This window comes from Lynx canadensis, chromosome B4 (assembly GCF_007474595.2).
Source record: "Lynx canadensis isolate LIC74 chromosome B4, mLynCan4.pri.v2, whole genome shotgun sequence".
Taxonomy (NCBI): Eukaryota; Metazoa; Chordata; class Mammalia; order Carnivora; family Felidae; genus Lynx; species Lynx canadensis.
Window position 1 is genome coordinate 77,724,081 of NC_044309.1, and position 19,603 is coordinate 77,743,683.

General features: G+C 44.0%; 1 protein-coding gene across 3 annotated transcripts in view; it reads left to right on the forward strand.

Annotated features, from left to right (window-relative positions):
* Positions 1–1,029: 1,029 nt before the first annotated feature.
* The window catches only part of SCN8A (sodium voltage-gated channel alpha subunit 8), a 122,260-nt gene continuing 103,686 nt past the window's right edge, over positions 1,030–19,603 (forward strand). For all 3 annotated transcript variants that reach the window (XM_032593975.1, XM_032593976.1, XM_032593974.1), the window contains exon 1: positions 1,030–1,354. In XM_032593975.1, the coding sequence (XP_032449866.1) occupies positions 1,079–1,354 (276 nt within the window). In that variant the 5' untranslated portion in view covers positions 1,030–1,078. The remainder of the gene's footprint in view (positions 1,355–19,603) is intronic.

A 19,603-nucleotide genomic window follows, 5' to 3' on the forward strand; every position in this document is an offset into this window, starting at 1 on the left:
GGAGGGGCAGAGAGAGAAGGAGACACAGAATCGGAAACAGGCTCCAGGCTCCGAGCCATCAGCCCAGAGCCTGACGCGGGGCTCGAACTCACGGACCGCGAGATCGTGACCTGACTGAAGTCGGACGCTTAACCGACTGCGCCACCCAGGCGCCCCTCATTTTTCCTTTTAGAAGAAAAACTTGGTTTGTTCTGTTCTTACTTCTGTCCTTCCTGGCTTGAGCCCCTCTGGGCTGCGTGCAGGCCTTTCGGCCATCATTCACCCTGTGGCAGTGTGGTGCTGTTGTTTCAGAGGAAGTTCTCTGAGATTCCTCCACCAATTGCTCCCCTCATCCCCACCCCCCACCCCCGGTTGTCCCTGGCAGGATCTTGGTCATCAAAGCACGCACTTCTGGACTTCTGTACCAGATGGATTTTACACAACTTGGTGGATTGAAAAATAACTCGAAATGGAAGAGCCAAAGCAAATGGGAGCTATTTTGTCTGTATTTTGTTGTGCCTCCAAAGTTTTGAAGGGTTTAGTGTTTTCAGAACCCGGAATCTTGAAAGAGTGACAGTTTGCCCTTGCGTTGTCTTTGGAAGAAAGAGTATCTCTGTAGGGAGTAGACTTCCAGGACAGGAGGGTGACTTGAGCATCATAGGAGGATTCCAAAGCTGACACATCCCCCTGGGTAATGTCAAATATGCCTTACTAGTTTAGATTAGAAGTCCGTTGAGAGTATGGGATGTATGTTTGTGGTTGTGTGTGGTTTACAAACAGTGAGTTGCATGTAAGTAACAAACACAAGCAATTTAGGAGCCTCCCATCTTTGGATCTCCCTGGCTGACCATTCCCCTGAGAGGGGCTTATGAGCATCATCTCGCCCATTCCCGCCACAGATTTTCTGAAGAGCAAAACACCCGTGTCACAGAAGAAACTATGTGTTGCGGAGGTTGTGAATAAAGGTCGAGAGGGAGATGGTTTGGTCTGGCCTCTTTTTAGAGCAGCGATTGATTACTGCTGTCTGTGTTGCCGTTTCTTCCAGAGCTGACCTGTCCCGGACGCAGCATAACTAACGAAGCTGCTGCAGGATGAGAAGATGGCAGCGCGGCTGCTCGCACCACCAGGCCCTGATAGTTTCAAGCCTTTCACCCCTGAGTCACTGGCAAACATCGAGAGGCGCATTGCCGAGAGCAAGCTCAAGAAACCGCCAAAGGCCGAAGGCAGTCATCGGGAAGACGATGAGGACAGCAAGCCCAAGCCGAACAGTGACCTGGAAGCGGGGAAGAGTTTGCCTTTCATCTATGGGGACATCCCGCAAGGCCTGGTTGCAGTTCCCCTGGAGGACTTTGACCCATACTATTTGACGCAGAAAGTGAGTTGGAGGAGACGGCAGTGCGGCTTCAGACACCCCTTTCCTAACAGGCTTAGGGGAGACGGGGGAGGAAGAACTGTCCCTTTGCCAGAGTTTGGATAAGTAGTTAATCCTTTGTTTCGGTTCTGGTTAATGGGGTTTGTTTTTCAGTGTCATTGCTGCTCAGGCTCATTTGTGGGCCTTGACGCTCCTCGAGTGTGTTAATAAGGCTTCAGTTTTTGGCTCCAGGCCAGATCAGAAAAAGATGAAAACAGATTCGAAAACAAAAACAAAAGAGAACATAAATGAAACGGGACTATTTAATAGAGTCCAAGAAAGATGGCGTACCGAAAGATGATGCAGCCAGGTAGAATCTGTCTCCCACACCCACTCAGAATTCCATCTTTACATATAAAGATGATGTAACTGTTACAACATCAGCAAAGCCTACTGTTTTGAAGGAGATGATGGATTTGTACTCTGTCGGAACTTCCTCTGTCCCTTGGTGACATTAGATCTTAGCTGCTGGGGACAGGAATAGTAGAGGGTAAACCAAACTGGGCCCGTGAGGAGACCAGGTCTTTGGCCTTGTTACTCAGTTGTCCGGCTTGAGCCAACACTCATTCTTACATTAGAGTCAGCTCTGTTACTCTTGCCCGTAAGAAGCACAAGTGAAATAAATACTTGTCTTCATTTGGCCAAGAGTTTCAAACTCCTCTAACAAACATTTGACCCAACCGTGGGCTTCTTTCTCATGATTCTCTTTTGCAGCAAGGCAACAGGTGGAGAAGCAAAGCCCCCTGGCTAATCCGCCAGCCAACTACTTAGCCATTGCATACTGAGGACTGACGCCAAACACCGTTCTAGGGATCCCCCATTTGACAAAGGTCATTTAAAGAATTAGATTGAGAGGTGTTTCCAGATGAGGGGAGAAAAGGCTGTGTGTGATAACATATTCACAAATATAAAGCTTAACTCAACTATCTATATTAACAAAACTGCCCCATAAGCTTCCCTTAACTAAATTGTCCTTCAGGCTCATAATTTGGAAGAAATTTTAGTTTCTTGGCTTAATAACGAGACAGAAGTAAGATGAGACCAGTTGATCTCTTGACCCAGCTGTAGTTGTGAAGGCGTTTTTGGCTCAGGATGGCAAAGGCAGTTATGACGTTGTCTACACAAGATGGTCCTTCACTCACTTCTCTTGCAACTCAGGATATAAGTGCCAACAGTGGCCTGTATCCTCCACTGGGAAATATAGAAAGTTTAAGAAACGAAGCATGAAGTGATGTGAATAACAGTCAACCAGAAGTAAGAAATCCTGACTCTACCATAATGCACCATGTTTCTGATCTATATTTCTCTTTTCTCATATGTGTATTGTTCAAGATGCCTCAAATAGTTTATGGGAAAAGCAAGTTATAAATAAAACAACTTCCCAAAACTAGTTCATGTCCTTTTAGCAAGATGTGTCACCTCTTTGGGCCTAAATTTTCTCATCTAGAACTGAGAAGTTGGACAGACTTTCTAAGGACTTCTTCACATCTCAAGTTCTGGAGCTGAGTAGTTTTCATAAACTTTCATTGATTTGCTCAGTTACTCTTCCCTTCTTTAAAGTCTGGCTTTGTAATGTGGGCCTTTGCCGAGTGGGGTAGATGGGTGAGGGAGGAGGCAGGCTTTAACTTTCTGGGTTAGTGAACAAGGGAACGTGGAATCTTGGGCTATTTTTAGAAGAACATTTCATCCCATTGTAAAATTTTGAAATATTTTTAGAAATGTCTTCTTACACTTTCCTATCCTTGCATCCAGTATCTTAGTAGAGGTACAAAGCAATGACAAATCACAGGGTTTAGGTTGTGCCTATTTAGGTGAGTTGGCCAATGGTGTGACTTTTTCAGAAAGTACTCTTAGTGCAATAAATAGATATGTAAAGCCCTTTGGACCCTGGCCTTTCAGGCAGCCAGAACTGTTTTGCTTTTATTTGAACTGTTTATCTTTCCAACTCAAATGCAGATTCAATCTCCTTTTCTTAAACCCGACTTAATATATGAAGAATACACATCAACAGGGCCCAGTTTTCCTTTGCATGCCTTTTCCCCTGGTGTCTGCCCTATAGGTAGCCTCTTTTCTCCTAATGCCTCAGATTTCAGTGACCCTGGATTGGGAGTGAGGCCTCAGAGAGGGCAGATCTCTGGCCCTGATTGGGTGTCATTCCCTGGGTAGGAGTGTTGGTGGAGCTCCATCAGGAGACTGGTTCTTCATGATAGACAGGATGACTTCAGGCTTTGGCCTCACCACAAGGGTATATAGTTTGTGGAAAGGATAACTTTAATTGTATTTTTTTTTTTTTTTTTGGTGATCATTTTTTTTATTGTGAAATATACCACCATGCAGAAAAGTTCATAAAACATAAATGCATAGCTTAATGATTGTTATGAAGCAAACAAACTAACACTTGTGACAAGAAAGAACATTAGTAGCACTTGGGAAGTATTAATTGTCCTTATAAGCAAGGGATGTTTTTGTTCAAGATTTTATTTTTAAGTATTCTCCATACCCAACAAGGGGCTCAAACTTACAACCCCAAGATCAAGAGTCGCGTGCTCTACCGACTGCGCCAGCCAGGCACTCCAAAGCGAGGGATTTTTTAGTTGATTAATAATGTGCTGGCTCAAGTTTATTTGCAGGTCTTCCCTGGCATTACTAATACTTCTTACTAACTAGGCCTTTCACTAGGCCAAATTAGCAAGGTCTCCTCTACAAGGAAGCACACTGGGAACTAACCCACAAATCAAAAAATCCTGAGAGTAGAAATGACTTTAAGAGGACATTCCCTTATGTTTGTGTTTCATGGGCTGCCTTAAATAATTCTTCCCAAATAGAATTTCTTTGCTAAATGATAAAAGTGGATTTCTTTCCCGTTTCCTCATAGGTCTCCTTTTCTACCTAATTAATCACTTTTATGGCTCTCATTGACACCGGTGTCTCATTTCCTTCCCTCTGTTTTAGAGGGTGAAGGAAAACTACTTCCCCATTCGTAGAGTTCTCATTTTTACCCCCTTGCGGATTTCACACTCTTCCAGGGACACGGGGACATAAACCTGTGTGTCGTATTTTTTAAGACACTCTTGTACCAGCTGGTGCTGGTTTGAGCTATCATAAGCTACTTCAGGCCCTCAACAGTGTTGTGCATGTAGCATTTCACTGACTTTCCCAGCTGGTCCCTGAAAACAGTCTAGATGATTCTCTCTTTGGGTTTCCTCAGACCTCCCAGTGTTACAACATTTTCTTTGCCTCTTGGGACTTTGTTCTAATGTCTCCTTTGTTTGGCTTTCTTGTTTTTCAACAGTTGCTTGCAAAAAATAGAATTTCGGGGATGTTTATATTTATTTATTTGATTTTTAAATAACAATAAGTTACTTACCTACATGGTTAAAAAGTCAATTAAAGATATTTGGTAAAAAGTCTCCCCTAATCTCTCCCTCATCTGCTCACTTCTGTCTCCCTGAACAGGTGACCACTGTTTTAGTAGGATCTTCCCGAGTTTCTTTATATATGTATATTCAAAACCAAATAGGTACTCTAAGAAGCTTGAACTTGCCAAAATGTCTTTGTTCTTGTTTTTTTTCTATTTTCTTAAGACTGTTGAAGTCTTTCTTTGTTTTTTGTTTTGTTTTGTTTTGTTTTTTTTTTTTTTAATTTTTTTTTTCAACGTTTATTTATTTTTGGGACAGAGAGAGACAGAGCATGAACGGGGGAGGGGCAGAGAGAGAAGGAGACACAGAATCGGAAACAGGCTCCAGGCTCTGAGCCATCAGCCCCAGAGCCCGACGCGGGGCTCGAACTCACGGACCGCGAGATCGTGACCTGGCTGAAGTCGGACGCCCAACCGACTGCGCCACCCAGGCGCCCCTGTTTTTTTTTTTTTTGAGAGAGAGAGAGAGAGAGAGAAGCACACAAGTGAGCAGGGGAGGGGCAGGGGGAGAGAGAGCATCTTAAGCAGGCTCCACAGCCAGCACAGAGCCCGACATGGGGCTCCATGTCACGAACGTGAGCCCGAGCCGAAATCAAGAGTCGGACGCTTAACCGACTGAGCCACCCTGACGCCTCTCTCCAGTTCTTAATAATAACTTAGTGAATTTCAAATGGCTACATCTATTCCAATAACCATCTTAAGTGGGGCAGCAAGAAAGTGTATGGATTAAGTTGAAAAAGGCCTTCAGAGTTGACTCCTACTCCCTTTCCCATTTCTTAAAATTGGTAATTGCTCTGTGTGTCCTTTTCTGTTCAGAAATATAAATGTAAACAAAAATCGAAATTATAGGATGGACTGATGTGCCTTTAAATAGGGCTCGTTCCTATTGCATTAAATTACATGTTGTTTCTCAGAGTTCAGTGTACCTTCAACTCTTCCTGTCTCTTTTCCTGCAAATTGGAGTCTACCCAGAATCATAGAAAATTAGAATATTGTAGCCTTAGATGTAGGCTGGTTCATCATCCTCCTCTTATAAATTTAATGGGGTAAAGTTCTTGTCAAAAGCCAGCACCCGTGTTGGTGGTAGAGTCAAAACTAAAACCCATGCCTCCTAACTCTCAGTTTATTACAACACGTTTCGAGTTCTCCGCTTTTCTCATGTTTTGTTCATCGATACTCCACTCCATTGGCTGAGTCCTTCTGGAGCTAGGTAGGCAAATTTAGAGACAGGAAGAAGAACCTGCTTTTTCACCCACATCCCTGATCATCCCTGTGGTTTTATAACCTTTTTCAGGATGGGTCCTGACAGGTACAGTGCTTCTGAGGGGAAGGATGGCCTTTGTATTAGCTCCAGGATTTTACCTTCTCCAGTGAAGTTGCTAAGTCGTGCGGCGGGTCTCAGTATCAGCACTGCTGCCACTATTCAGCTGGACATGTAATCTAAAGGCAACTCATTTAACCTCTCTGTATGTGTTTACTTTTAAAGGGAAGAAGATCTCCCACCCGTCCCCAATGACAGAATGGGACAATGAAAACAGCACCTAGCTGGAAACATGAAAACTTCCATTTTAGTTCTTTCTTTGCCCCTTGTTTGCCTTTGGGTAAATCACTTAAAATCTCTGGGGCTTCAGTTTCCTTACCTATAATAAATACAAGATAAGAGTTGGGTCTATATCTATATCCTTCTCATTGTGTTTCACACATGTGTCTGTCACTGTTATGTTTTAACTGGAGCAGACTGCTTTCTGTTTCCCTAGTGCCCCCTGCCTCCTGGTCTCCATTCCCTCCTCTCAGAATGTGGGACTCAGAATGTGGTCTCCATTCCCTCCTCTCAGAATGTCCTTCAACTTCATGAAACTTTTGACCCTCGACCCATTCGTCCAAGGCCCTCTTCTTCCTTACAGCCTGACTTGATTCTCTCTACCAGAACTGATTCTACCTTCTGAATTCCTGTGCTACATTAAGATCTTTAGCCCTACCTTTACTAAGAAGTGGCTTTTAGATTTAATTCAGGTTAGATATAGGAGGCATCCTGTTCCCAGCAATGTTTACAATTTTCTCCTTACCCACACACACACAGGCACACGCACATGTGCGCGCATACACACACACACACACACACACGCGCAGTCCCATGTGCTCTTGGCAGAAAATCCTTGCTGAATCTATTTTCACACACTTTTCAACAGGTGTGCAGAGCAGAGACAGGCCGCTAAAGGAGAGTTTACGTCCATTAGGTGTGGTTTGAAATTTTGCTAATGAAGTGTTGCATTGCCTGCTCTTGCACAATAAGGCTAGATGCACCTTTCCATTCTAAATAAAAACTGCATGTTTTCAAACTTTATTTTGCTCAAAAAAACCATTTTGCCACGATATTAAAAAAAAACCAAAATGGTGTTTCTGTTATTTTATTCACCGGACCAAAGGGAGGCAAATGCTTATGCACCCGTGGGAGGCAGGCCATTCTCAGGGTGATGGGTTAATGATGTGCATGTATGGGGCTCTTTTCCACTCTCCAAGCAACATTCTCTAGAGGGGAAGGAATTTAGTTGAACATTCCCAACTCTAGGTCCTCTTTAAAACCTTAGCAGTAGGGGCGCCTGGGTGGCTCAGTCCTTTAAACATCCAACTCTTGATTTTGGCTCAGGTCATGATCTCATCATTTGTGAGTTCGAGCCCCGTGTCAGGCTCCACGCTAACAGCACAGAACCTATTTGGGATTCTCCCTAGCTCTCGCTCTCTCTGTCCCCCCCCCCCAAAAAAATAAATAAATAAGGTTTATTTTATTATTTTTTTTAAAAAACCCTTAGCAATAGACCCAGTGTTGGGAAATCTTATTTCTGACCCCCTGCCCGTCTAATTCCAGGTTAACATGTATGTAACTTAACCACTCAGGGAATCAGTTTCCCTAATCCTGGAAATTAAGATTATAGTATTGCACCTATTTCGCCAGGTTGTTGTGATGATCTTGACTACCCTTTACAAAATGAAACAGCCTGTTGCTCCTACCCCGCATCAGTTTTCTCTGTAGCACTCAGCAACACCAGCCATATGTTTATTTGTTTGTTGTTCATCCTCTTGTCTGCTCATCGGCCGGAGTAAGTGCTCAATCCCTATCTGTTGAATAAATTAATCTTAGGAAACATGCCTACGAAAACACTATGTACTTTTCTGAGTGCTTTGAACATGAAAGGTGACATTATGATGTTTTCTCTAATGAAAATTTTCCCATCTACCAAAATGAATTGAACTCTATAGGGAGAAGAGGCTGATTACCAGTGTATCTTTTCCTTTCCCAAAGAATTAGTTTCCTTTAGGGGCTGAGGAAGTAGATCCTGACATTTTAGAGATTTTCAAAGGGCTGGATGACTATTGTTCAGCGCCACCAGTCTTATCTCTCCTCTTGTAGAAACTCAGAATTGGAAGGAACTTTATCAAAGGTCATGGGTTGATAGCCTCCTCCTAGTGCTTGAATCTCTTCTTGGTTTGTTGGTATCAAGTGTGTATTATACAAAGGATGCCACTTCCTGAATATTCTAAGTTGTCCTGTCACGTCTGCCTTTACTAAGTGTTCTTGCTTCTTTCTTGGCTGGGTGACTTGTGTCACCCTCCGTGTATTCACTGACTATAAAGGAAATGAGAGAAGCTGACATTGGAATATATACTAGTTTGGGTTGCCTCATAAAAGAACAACCCGCTTATTCAACAAATACTTCTTGAGTATTCCTATATGGGAGGCATGGCAGGGGTGGAGCAGTCTGTTCGATTCTGTTGGGGAAACAAAGATTCATGAAGTCCACTCTTCACCCTGAAGTAGCTTATAACATGGTAGTGTATAATATACTATTTTTGATAAGGGAGCCCCAGAAAGGGCCTTACTTACCTCATTGTAATTGTAGTATTTGAATCAGGCTTTGGAGTTTAGAAAAGAAGGATAGACTGAAACATTGTAGGCAGAAAGAACAATATGAGCAAAGGCTCAGAGACCAGGGTGTAGGACAGTGGAGGAGAAAGCTGAGGGGTCTGATTGGGCTGGAATGTGGGGAAATGAGTGAGGAGCCTTGGGAGATGAGGCTGGGAGGGGAGAGCTGGAGCCAAATCACGGTGGACTTAGTGTGAGACCAGGAACTTTGGTCTTTACTTGACAAATAGTGGAGAGCTACTGACGGTGTCAGGGACTGAGGAGATGTGATTGAAGCTGTGCTTGGGGGAGGTGAATGTGGCCGTGGTACGTACGGTGGACCAGATGGAAAGAGAACTGGGACAGAGACCAGCCGTGGGGTAGTGAGGGTCCAAAGTGTGATGGTGGAAGTGAAAAGTAAAGGGAGTGGATGAAGTCAAGAGGTGTTACAGAGATAAGTTGATAGGATTTTGTGATTGATTGTGGAGGGCTAAGGAAGAGTCTAGCATTCAGTCATTCATTTGATAATCTGATAAATTGTTATTGAGCGTTTTCTATGTGCCCAGGCTCTGCTCCATGCCCTTGGGAACAAAACAGACGATCTCTTTATGCTACTCCGGAAACTTAGTTTTTGTTGGGGAGACAGATAATAAACAGGTAAAGAAATCCATCATTACATATAATGGTGAGTGCATTAAAGATAATACGGTCCAGGTACTTGAGAGGTTGTGGTGCTCTAACTTGGTATGGAGACTAAACTTGGAGAATCCAGAAGAATCAAAGGCTACATGCTGTCTAAATACTCGGTGTCTTAAATGGGCCTTTAGCAAGCACTAAATTATAATCTTTAAAAGGACCCATAATGCCGATCTTCTGAGTTACTTAAAAGCCAGGATTGTCACTCTGTTGAGACATTTTGCCAGTCTTCGATTTTTACATAGGCAGGGGTCCAGTACATTTCAGCATCAGTGTGAGTCACCGGGCCATCTGCAGATAGAACCTAGCATTTTCTCCAGAAAAGAGCCTCAGGTCTTCTCAAGTCCTTGCACCAGTAGCCACATTAGTGAGAAAGACACCTTTTACCTGAATTCTGGAATGTGTGGTGTGTTATTAGCTAATCACCTTAGTGATAAAATTCCACGTGATTGATTGATTCCACTATCAGAGGGATTAGTCTCTGATAGTTTTTTCCAGGGTGTGAAACATTTTTGTTTTAATAAAAATTGACCCGTCAAATGACTGATTTAGTAATGACCATTGAAATGTTGGAGGATGTCTCAAAATCAAGGTGATATCGATCATCTTCTGATGATAATTAACCATATTTTAAATCCTTTCTTCGTCAGAGAGTAAGCCCGTAAAGTCCTTATACAGAGGAACGCTTCTCTTACTCATTGCTTCCAAATTCATATGAGTTGTAAATTCTTTACATATTGTTCGTTACATATAACCCTGTTTGACACCATTCAAGATTAGGATTGCCCCCTTATAGGACAATTTCTGCCACCTCTGAATCTAGCAGTAGAATGTTCCATATAAGCTCTGGAGAGGCACTCCTGTTCCAGAGACTTTGTTGGGGCTACAGACTTTGGCCTATGGATTCAAGTTTAAATAAAAGATTCCCCCAATTTCAGAGGATGAAATCTCCTGTCTGCTGTTCAGGGTCAGTCCCCATCCAGGGGACTTTCTCTAGAACTTTCTTTAGAACTTCCCTCTCTCAGTTTTCCTCTCACTGTTCTGTGCTGTGACACTGTTCTGTCAGTCTTTCCCTTTTCACACATGCTCCTTCCCCTCAGCTTTAAACACTGTCAAAGCCTCTCGCACTGTAATGAGCCCTTACTTGACCCCACATCCCCAGCTAGTCTAACCACTCTTCTCCTGCCATTGAAACTTTCAAAGAGTAGCCTTTACTCAGCATCACCACCTACAAACCTCCCACCCGCTTCTTCACCCGCATCCTCCCTCTCTGCTGGCATTCTCAAGATAAGATCCTCTGTGATGTCAAATTGCCAAATTTATCGGATGTTGTTTCACTTCTTATCCCACCAGAGCTCTGTGCTGTGTTGGATACTGTTGATTGCTCCCCAATTCTTGCAGCTCTTTTCTTTACTTCCTGCATTCCTGGCTGCATTCTCCTTATATCTCAGACTACTCCTTCTCTCCCATTTCCCCCTCCTCTCCCTTAAACGTTGGTGTTCTCCCGGGTTCCGTACCTGGCCCATGTTCCTGGCACACTCTCCCTGGGTGATGTCACCTATACTCTCAGTACTCCTGAAACTGTATTTCCAGCCTAGAACGCGCCTTAATATTCAACACCTTGCCAGGCATCTCTCTCTGGATTTCCTGCAGGTAACTCAGTGTGTTCAAAATTGAACTCCTTTCTCCCCTTAAACCCACTGCTTTCATCTGCTATTTTAGTGGATGACACCAGCTAAATTCTGGATATCATTATTGATTCCCCAATTTTCTGCAGTCCTTAAGGGTGACCAGTGTTAGGGAGCTGTCAGTAGAATGTTGCATATTTTTGTAAGTAAGAAAATATGGTGGCTCAGAAATCGTAATTGTTCACATTTCCTCAGCTGGTGTGTGGCAGAGCCAGATTTAAGTTCCAGGGATGTAGGATTTAATATTCACGGTCTTTCTACCACACCATGCTGTCTCTATGGAGTATATTACAGACTGAGTTTTTGTTTTCTACTATCATTTTGAGATAATTTTCTGTCATTTTACATTGCCACAATATGAAGCTAGTATGTGGTGTTTTGGGCGTTTTTTTAAGTGTATTTGTTTACTTCATGCTATATCTTTAGCATTGTATCTAAAGACATAGAAAAGATGAGAAGACTTTTCAAACTAAAACAATTCTTACGGGAGGATGAGCTAAAGGGTGGAAAAGGTCAATTAGGCACCTAGCAGAAAGTTGTGTAAAGTTATAGGTTTGTTGTATAGTTAGTATGGTATCCTTTCCTCAAGTCTAAGAGATTCATTCATATGCTCAGTAAACACATGTGAGCTCTCTACCTTATGCCAGATGGGCATCGTATTCTGCACTCTGCTTGCTGAGCTGAGAAACAGTGGTTGGAAGCTATAGCCCTGCCTTTAAGGATCTCAGGGTCCAGCGAGAGACAGAGATGTGTAAACAAAAGCGACAGTACCATATTAACTACTCTAACAGGAGTAGGTGTGGAGTGGAGACACATAGGAAGGAAGGATAATTCTGTTTGAGACAGTGGAATGGGGCCATCTTCAGAGAGGAGGTGATAGTTAAGCTGGACCTTAACGTATACCATATAAAATATGGTTTTAAAAAATCCACCTGTTGGAAAAGAGAAGAAAGAGTAAGTTTGGGTATAAAGACCGGTGCCTGAAGAGGCAGAGAGGCATAGGAAAGGCTGAATTGTTTCACACCGTGAGTTTACTTGTGACTAGAGCACTACTTTGGCTATGACAGGAGCCAAAGGTGGAAAGGCAGGTTGGATCCCAGTGTGTGCATACTAGGCAGCTTTTATTTTCTCCTCTTTCCAGAGTTCCTAGGTTTGACATAAGCTCTGGGGCTTGTTTTGAACCAGTGCAACCATACAAGTGTCTCCTAGTGACTCTGGAGAATTGCTCTACCTTGTCCTACTGGCTTCTGCCAAGTGTGTGAATACCAACTAATGTGAAAGTCCTTAGACTCTCCTTTTTTTTTCTTTAATGTTTTTTTTTATTTTTGAGAGAGAGCAAGACAGAGTGGGAGCAGGATAGGGCAGAGAGAGAGGGAGACACAGAATCCGAAGCAGGCTCTGTGCTGACAGCCCAGAGCCTGGCATGGGGCTCGAACCCACGAAGCATGAGATCGTGACCTGAGCTGAGACCGGACGCTTAACCGACTGAGCCACCCAGGCACCCCTCTCCTTTTTTTTTAAAGTTTATGTATTTACTTGAGGGAGAACGTGCATGTGCATGTGCATGCACACACTAGCATGGGGAAGGAGCAGAGGGAGAGGTAGAGAGAAAATCTCAAGGAGGCTCTGCGCTGACGGTGCGGAGCTCAGAGTGGGGCTCGAACTTGTGAACTGTGAGATCACGACCTGAGCCAGAATCAAGAGTCAGATGCTTAGCTGACGGAGCCCCCCAGGTGCCCCATGCCCTTCAAGTCTCCTGACGGCCAGCCCGTGTTTGTAGCCAAGGATCAGGAGTGGCAGTGGCAGCATCATAGTCACGTTTATTGTGTGTTTATTCTGTGCCGGGTACTGTAGTAAGTACTTTTTGTGACTCTGTATTTCATTCTCACAACCTGATAAAGTAGCTAGTGTCGGTCATTATCCCTGTTTTATCAGTGAGAAACCTGAGTCTTAGCAACCTAAATAAGTTGACAAAGGCCCTGACAGCTAATAAGCAACAGAGCTAGGTCTTGAATCCAGGTCTTTGTTGTATCAAAGCCTCTATAGAAACCTCTCTGCTGCTTTCTAAGAAAGAAGAGAGCGAGAATATAGAATATTCTGGAATACGAATACAGTGACTAGAGGGGTTAATACACTTTACATAATAAGCATGCATTTTGCTTTACCCCAGAGCAGCTGCAGTCTGTGTCCCCTAAGAGGGTAAGGGGGAAGAAGATCAAAGGCCACCTCCTCTTGAAGGGCAGTGAGGAAGAGAGGCCATGTAGGAGGTTCGGAGCTGCCCGGCCTTGGGGAGCAGCATCATGCTGGCTCAGCGCTGGAGCAGGTACACAGCACTGCTGTTGTGCCAGGTATGGCTTCCTGCGACCAGGATATGGGCAGGAAGGGTGTCAGCTGCTCCCAGTGTGGGTTGGAGGGCACGAGGTTACAAGGTCAAACCGAATGAGAAAGTGTATACAGAAGCACCTGGAAAACAGCAAAGCCACAGATAGATGTGGCACCAGCATTGCCTTCATCCGGCTTCATTTGGGGGAAAGACCCATAACCAGCTGCTGTGATCTCTGAGGCACATGCAGGGGCTTTGCTTTTTGCCGGAGTTAAAGGTATTAAGTAAGAGAGATTCCTTCGTTGACCCAAGGATTGGACTAGATGACTTGGGGTGGTGAAAAGCGTTCAGGACCAGACGCCGGGAGACCTGGGACCTGGTAAACCTCAGCTCTGTGGTGTCAGTGTGCACAGAGCTCTCTCTGCTTGCTTTCTTGTCTGTAAAGTGAGGAGTTAGATTTTTTTGAAGCTTTTTAAAATTGCCGTACGGTATGACAATTAAGATCAGAGACTCTGGAGTCAGATCGCCGCAGTTCGATTTTAAGTTTTGCCACTTAATGAATAATTGTGCGGTCTTGGGAAAGTGACTTGACCTTTCCACCTCAATTTCATCATCTGTAAAATAGTACCTACCCATTGCTGGGTGACAGATACTGTATAGGCATCTTAGTAGGGTGCCTGCCACATAGTAAATGCTTAATGCGTATTCACTGTTACTCTTCAGGTAAGTTCATGGTATAGTTATCAATGACCCAAAGCAATAAAAACATAAATTTGGGATTTAGAGGTCTCTCTTGCTCAATCCTCAGGGTAGTGGAATAGAGACTTGGAAGATGAGGGCTCTAAATATTCATAGTTCATTTTTTTTTTTTCAACGTTTATTTTTATTTTTGGGCAGAGAGAGACAGAGCATGAACGGGGGAGGGGCAGAGAGAGAGGGAGACACAGAATCAGAAACAGGCTCCAGGCTCTGAGCCATCAGCCCAGAGCCTGACGCGGGGCTCGAACTCACGGACGGCGAGATCGTGACCTGGCTGAAGTCGGACGCTTAACCGACTGCGCCACCCAGGCGCCCCTAAATATTCATAGTTCAAACAGAAGTACAAGCCTAATCAGAATTTGTCCGTGTCTCATGTCCTGCTTGAGTTCAGTATTTCTAAAGGCAGCTTAGTACCAGGACACAGGTACTGAAAAAATTCAGGCCAGCCGTGCCTTTGCTGGAGCCTTTCCTGAGGCATACTGGGACTAAAGTTGTGATTTCACCTGAGGGGCCCGCTAAGCAGATTGGGATTAAGAAAGGCATCTGGGGGCGCCTGGGTGGCTCAGTCGGTTAAGCGTCCGACTTCAGCTCAGGTCACGATCTCACATTCCGTGAGTTCGAGCCCCGCGTCAGGCTCTGGGCTGATGGCTCAGAGCCTGGAGCCTGCTTCCGGTTCTGTGTCTCCCTCTCTCTCTGCCCCTCCCCCGTTCATGCTCTGTCTCTCTCTGTCTCAAAATAAATAAACGTTAAAAAAAAAAAATAAAAAAAAAAAAAGAAAGGCATCTGGACTCTTTTCAACATGAGGTAGTTGTTTTGACAGTACAGGCCATTTACTTCTGAACACCTTCCTGGTCTGAAGTAGAATCTGTTTATTTTTTTATTTTTTTAAAGATTATTTGTTTATTTTTGAGAGAGAGAGAGAGAGAGAGAGAGAAACAGGAAACGAGCAGGGGAGGGGCAGAGAGAGAGGGAGACACAGAAGCAGGCTCCAGGCTCCAAGCTGTCAGCACAGAGCCCGACGTGGGGCTCGAACCCACGAACTGTGAGATCATGACCTGAGCCAGAGTCGAATGGTTAACCGACTGAGCCACCCAGGCGCCCCTAGAACCTATTTAGATTCAGCATAATATTTTCCTTTATTAAAGCAGGGAAACTTTGAGAGGACATTTGCTTGTTGCCTGCCATATTGGCTCTATAGCTAGAAGTCAAATGCCAAACCACCGTTGACCAGCGGATACCTGACTCCTGCCCTTACTACTGCTGTAGCTGCCCTGCAGATCAGCTGTATTTGTATTATTATTGGATAGAAGACCACTCTGTGCATGCACACTCTGAAAGCAATAGGCAGAGAGGATTTGCCCCTGGTAGAAGTTACCGGAATTAACAGTTTGAGTTAGGCAGGAAGAGCTAACAACTACTGTAAGTCAAACTGGCCACTTGCCTGGTACAGAAGAGGTACATAGGTCTGGGAGAATAAGGTATATATGTTAGGTTTAGGCAGGCAAGAATTGAAGGCTAGAGAAGGCAGCTAAAAACAAGAGGGTTGGGCAGTGCCAGAGATCAAAACAGTTAAGATCTACGGCCCAAACTCTGGGAGACAGTCATAAGTCAGTGTCAGTAACAGCTATAGCTAGATAGACTCAGAGGACATTGGTTTTCAGCTGCCTTCTTGTTGGCTCAGTCTCTGGGCCCCTCAGTGTTCATTACAGCCAGAAGGTCATCAGGTACCTGCAGGTTACCTTTGCCTTAATTGAGATGATGACCTCACAGGAGAGGGAGAACTTGGTTGAGTGGAGAGCCACTCTCCTGAGCCGTGTGTCCCACAGCAAACCAGGGGCTGGGTAATAAACCTGTCTCTCTAAGAAGCTTTCTGTTCTGTGATATAGTCCACCCTGTGTTGAGCACTCTTCTCTGTAATGTCCTTTCAATCTATACTTTTTGTGTGATTAAAAAAGTTAATCTGATCCTGGGGTGAGGGTGAGGAAATGCTAATAAGTTGGCTGCACTGCAGTGCTTTGGTAACTGTGTAGATTTATTGTATTGCATTTGCAGTATGCTAGGATTTGTGTGGCATGTGTAGGAATGGGCTCGTACCTGGTCTTACACAGTGTCCCTTTCCCTTATCGTAGACCCGGAAGAGGATACATCTTACCCTGAATTAGCAGTCGTGAAGCTCCTCCATCCTGCGCTCCAAGCCCCACGTTGCTAATTGGAAATGAAAAGCCTGTGCTTTTCAGAAGGTTCATTTTATGCCCGAATGACATATTTATTAATTCTCCATGCCATAACTCGTTAAGAGCTGTTCCACTGCTCTTAATGGGCCTTGTGTTCAAACGCATTCAGTGGCTGTTTTTATAAACTGATATTTCCCCTTGGGCAGTAAACCACAATTCAATTTCAGTTTTCCTTTTAACTCGTTTACTTCACAAAGATCTAATTTAAGACAGATTAGGTAAAATATTATTGGACTGCATGGACACCAAGTTATTCTTGCTTAAGAAGTATTCTTGTAAGAATCCAACGCCTGCTTTTCCTTTCCACTCATCCTGGGCTTTGAAGAATCCAGTGTTTGAACAAGGGACGAATCTCCTTTTCTGGATTCTCATCAGCAGTTTAATGATGATTACTGAGATTTTATTAGCCACGCATGGGGCATGCTTTAAATATATATATTGTTTTAGTTAGCCCGTCACCAGTCAGTCCGCTTCATTTTCTCTCTTGTATGCTCTGTCCTGCCGAGAAGAGGGCCTAAAAGCCTGGCAGATAGGGCAGGGGAATGCGGCCTGTGGGCAGCTGTGCCGTGGGGCTGCTCCCTGCTGCCCCCTGCCCACATAAGTGTAGTTCTCAAGATAGTATCAAATGCTGTTGACCCTGAACTTGACAGAGTATCCCATGAAGGAGCAAAATAACCAATTCAGGAGAGTTCCACCAAGATGTAATGTGAAAGAATAAATAATAATAGGCTTTCTCCTCCAAAGTATGGTTTGCTGCTTTGTTATACTTAATCTTGGATGCTTCTGCGTATTTTCTAAATCAGAGTCACAGATGTCAGAGCAGGAAAGGACCTGGGCACGCCCATCAGGCAGCCCTCTCTCTCATATTATAGACAAGGAAAATCGGATCCAGAGAGATGCAGTCCAGGCCGTACAGCAAGGTAGAAGCAGTTGAAGCAGGAGAACTTAAGTGTTTTAAGACAAGTGTTTTGAAACCCCACTGTTTTAGGGACCTGGGAGGTGACCTGGTGGTTCCCAAAATCCTGGTGAGCACAGATTCCTCTGCAGCTTATTGCATCAGAACCTCTGGGGTGGGACTTGTGAATTTGCATTTTTTAAAAAAGCTACTCACATAATTCCTATGCAGCCAGTCTGGCCTAGGTCTGGAACTGGTGTTAGTGTATAACAGGGATCAATCGCCTATGTCCCATGGGTCAGGTCATCTCTGCCATTTGTTGTTGTGTGGCCCGTGAGTTCACAAGGGTTTGTACATTTGTAAATGGTTATGGAAAAGTCAAAAGTCACAATATATTGTGATGTGTGAAAATTACATGAAGTTTAAATTTCCTTGTCCATAAATAAAGTTTTATTGAAACACAGCCACTCTTACTTGTTTACATATTGTCTGAGGTTACTTTTGCACCACAGGGACAGGGTTGAGTTGACTGTATGGCCCACAGAGCCTACGGTATTTACTGTGTGGCTCTTTACAAGTCAAATTTGCTGACTTCTGATATATACTATTCTATTTCTCATATAAGCACCACACGGACCAGTGTCAAAAGGGAGATTCCTAAACTTCGAGAACTTGTGTTAGTTCAAACACCATATTGTTTTATGCTAAATATGCAGTTATGAAAAACTGCATATAAATTAAGTATATGTAAATAATTATTTTTTTTAAATTTTTTTTAACATTTATTTATTTTTTGAGACAGAGAGAGACAGAGCATGAATGGGGGAGGGGCAGAGAGAGAGGGAGACACAGAATCCGAAGCAGGCTCCAGGCTCTGAGCCAGCAGCCCAGAGCCCGACTCTCACGGACCGCGAGATCGTGACCTGAGCTGAAGTCAGACGCTTAACTGACTGAGCCACCCAGGCTCAGTAAATAATTATTTTAACAAAAAGTGTGTTTTATGGTAATACAACTCGCTACTTGAAGTATGGAAGATTCCTCTTCATTTCAGGAAATTTAGTGTGGCTTATGTGTTTGTTTCTCTTTGAATAGAAAAAATACCTTGTTTTTCTACTTGATGAAGATCTAGGATGTAAATATTTAGAAAGGAGTGCTGATAAACTATTTATTCTGTGTGCAGTGTTCAGTACGATTCATTATGAAATTTCTACTTCACATTTAAAACATTCTTAATAAAGCCCATATACCTATAAAGCTGTAGTTTTAAAATTCACTGAAGATCCCTACTTTCCTCGCCAGCTCTTACTAATTCAGGATCTTAGCTGCCTCCTGGTTTTTCTTCAACCAAAGCTAACAGTTTCAGTGTCTTACTGTCTTCCTTTTCTTTTGCCTTTCCTTCTTGTCCCTCACCTCGCACATACAAGCATTTGTTCATTAATCAGGCAGCAGAGATTTATTAATGTGCAGATGCTGACTCTGCGATAGGAAGTCCCCTCGGTGGCACCTCAAGACCTGTCTTTCCACCACGATCAAACTAAAAGATAAGAGGAACGGAAGGTGCAGGGGACGTTACTTTTAAAAGTCCTCTTCCCTGTCTTCTTCTAAGGCAGGTGGGTGATGTTGTCAAGGCCCGGCCTGGTGGTTTTTAGATCCTGGGACATGGGCCAGCACTTCTTTCATTGTTGCTTAGGCTTTTCTGTAGTGTACCCCAGGGGCTCACATTTCTCATTCACCAGAGAATCCATCCCCCACACCAGTTTCATTCTCTGCCAGATTGCCGCTAAACTGCCTCTCAATCTGGCACAGTAGAAGCTGTAAAGAGGCTCTCAACTTGGCATAACATGCTGCTCTGGGCTGCGTGACCTTCAATAGGTGGTGTCCCTCTCCTGAGCTTTTGTAAAATGCATAGAGGATAACAATCCCTCCTCAGCCATACTTCACAGGAATATTATGAGGTTGAATGGGGAGGTTATTTGAAAGGCTTGGCATTTTCATAGAGGGAGTTGCTATAGAAACAGAGGCCTACAAGTACTTCAGAGAGGGGGTTTCGGGAAAGGCCCCGGGGTCTTTGTTTCTTTGGGTAGCCAAAATATGGAAGACCCAGCCTCTGACCTGTTTTCAGCCTAACCCTGGGTCTACCGCTCCCTCTTGCTTTTAGGATTCGGCTTCCCTGCAGCATGCCCTGCCGGAGCCAATACCCTCTAGTAACAGGAAGAACGAGTTCACACTGCAGTCTCTAGGGATAGTGAATTGAGCATTTCCAGAGTGTACGTGGCTCAATACCAGCACTGCTTTTCTA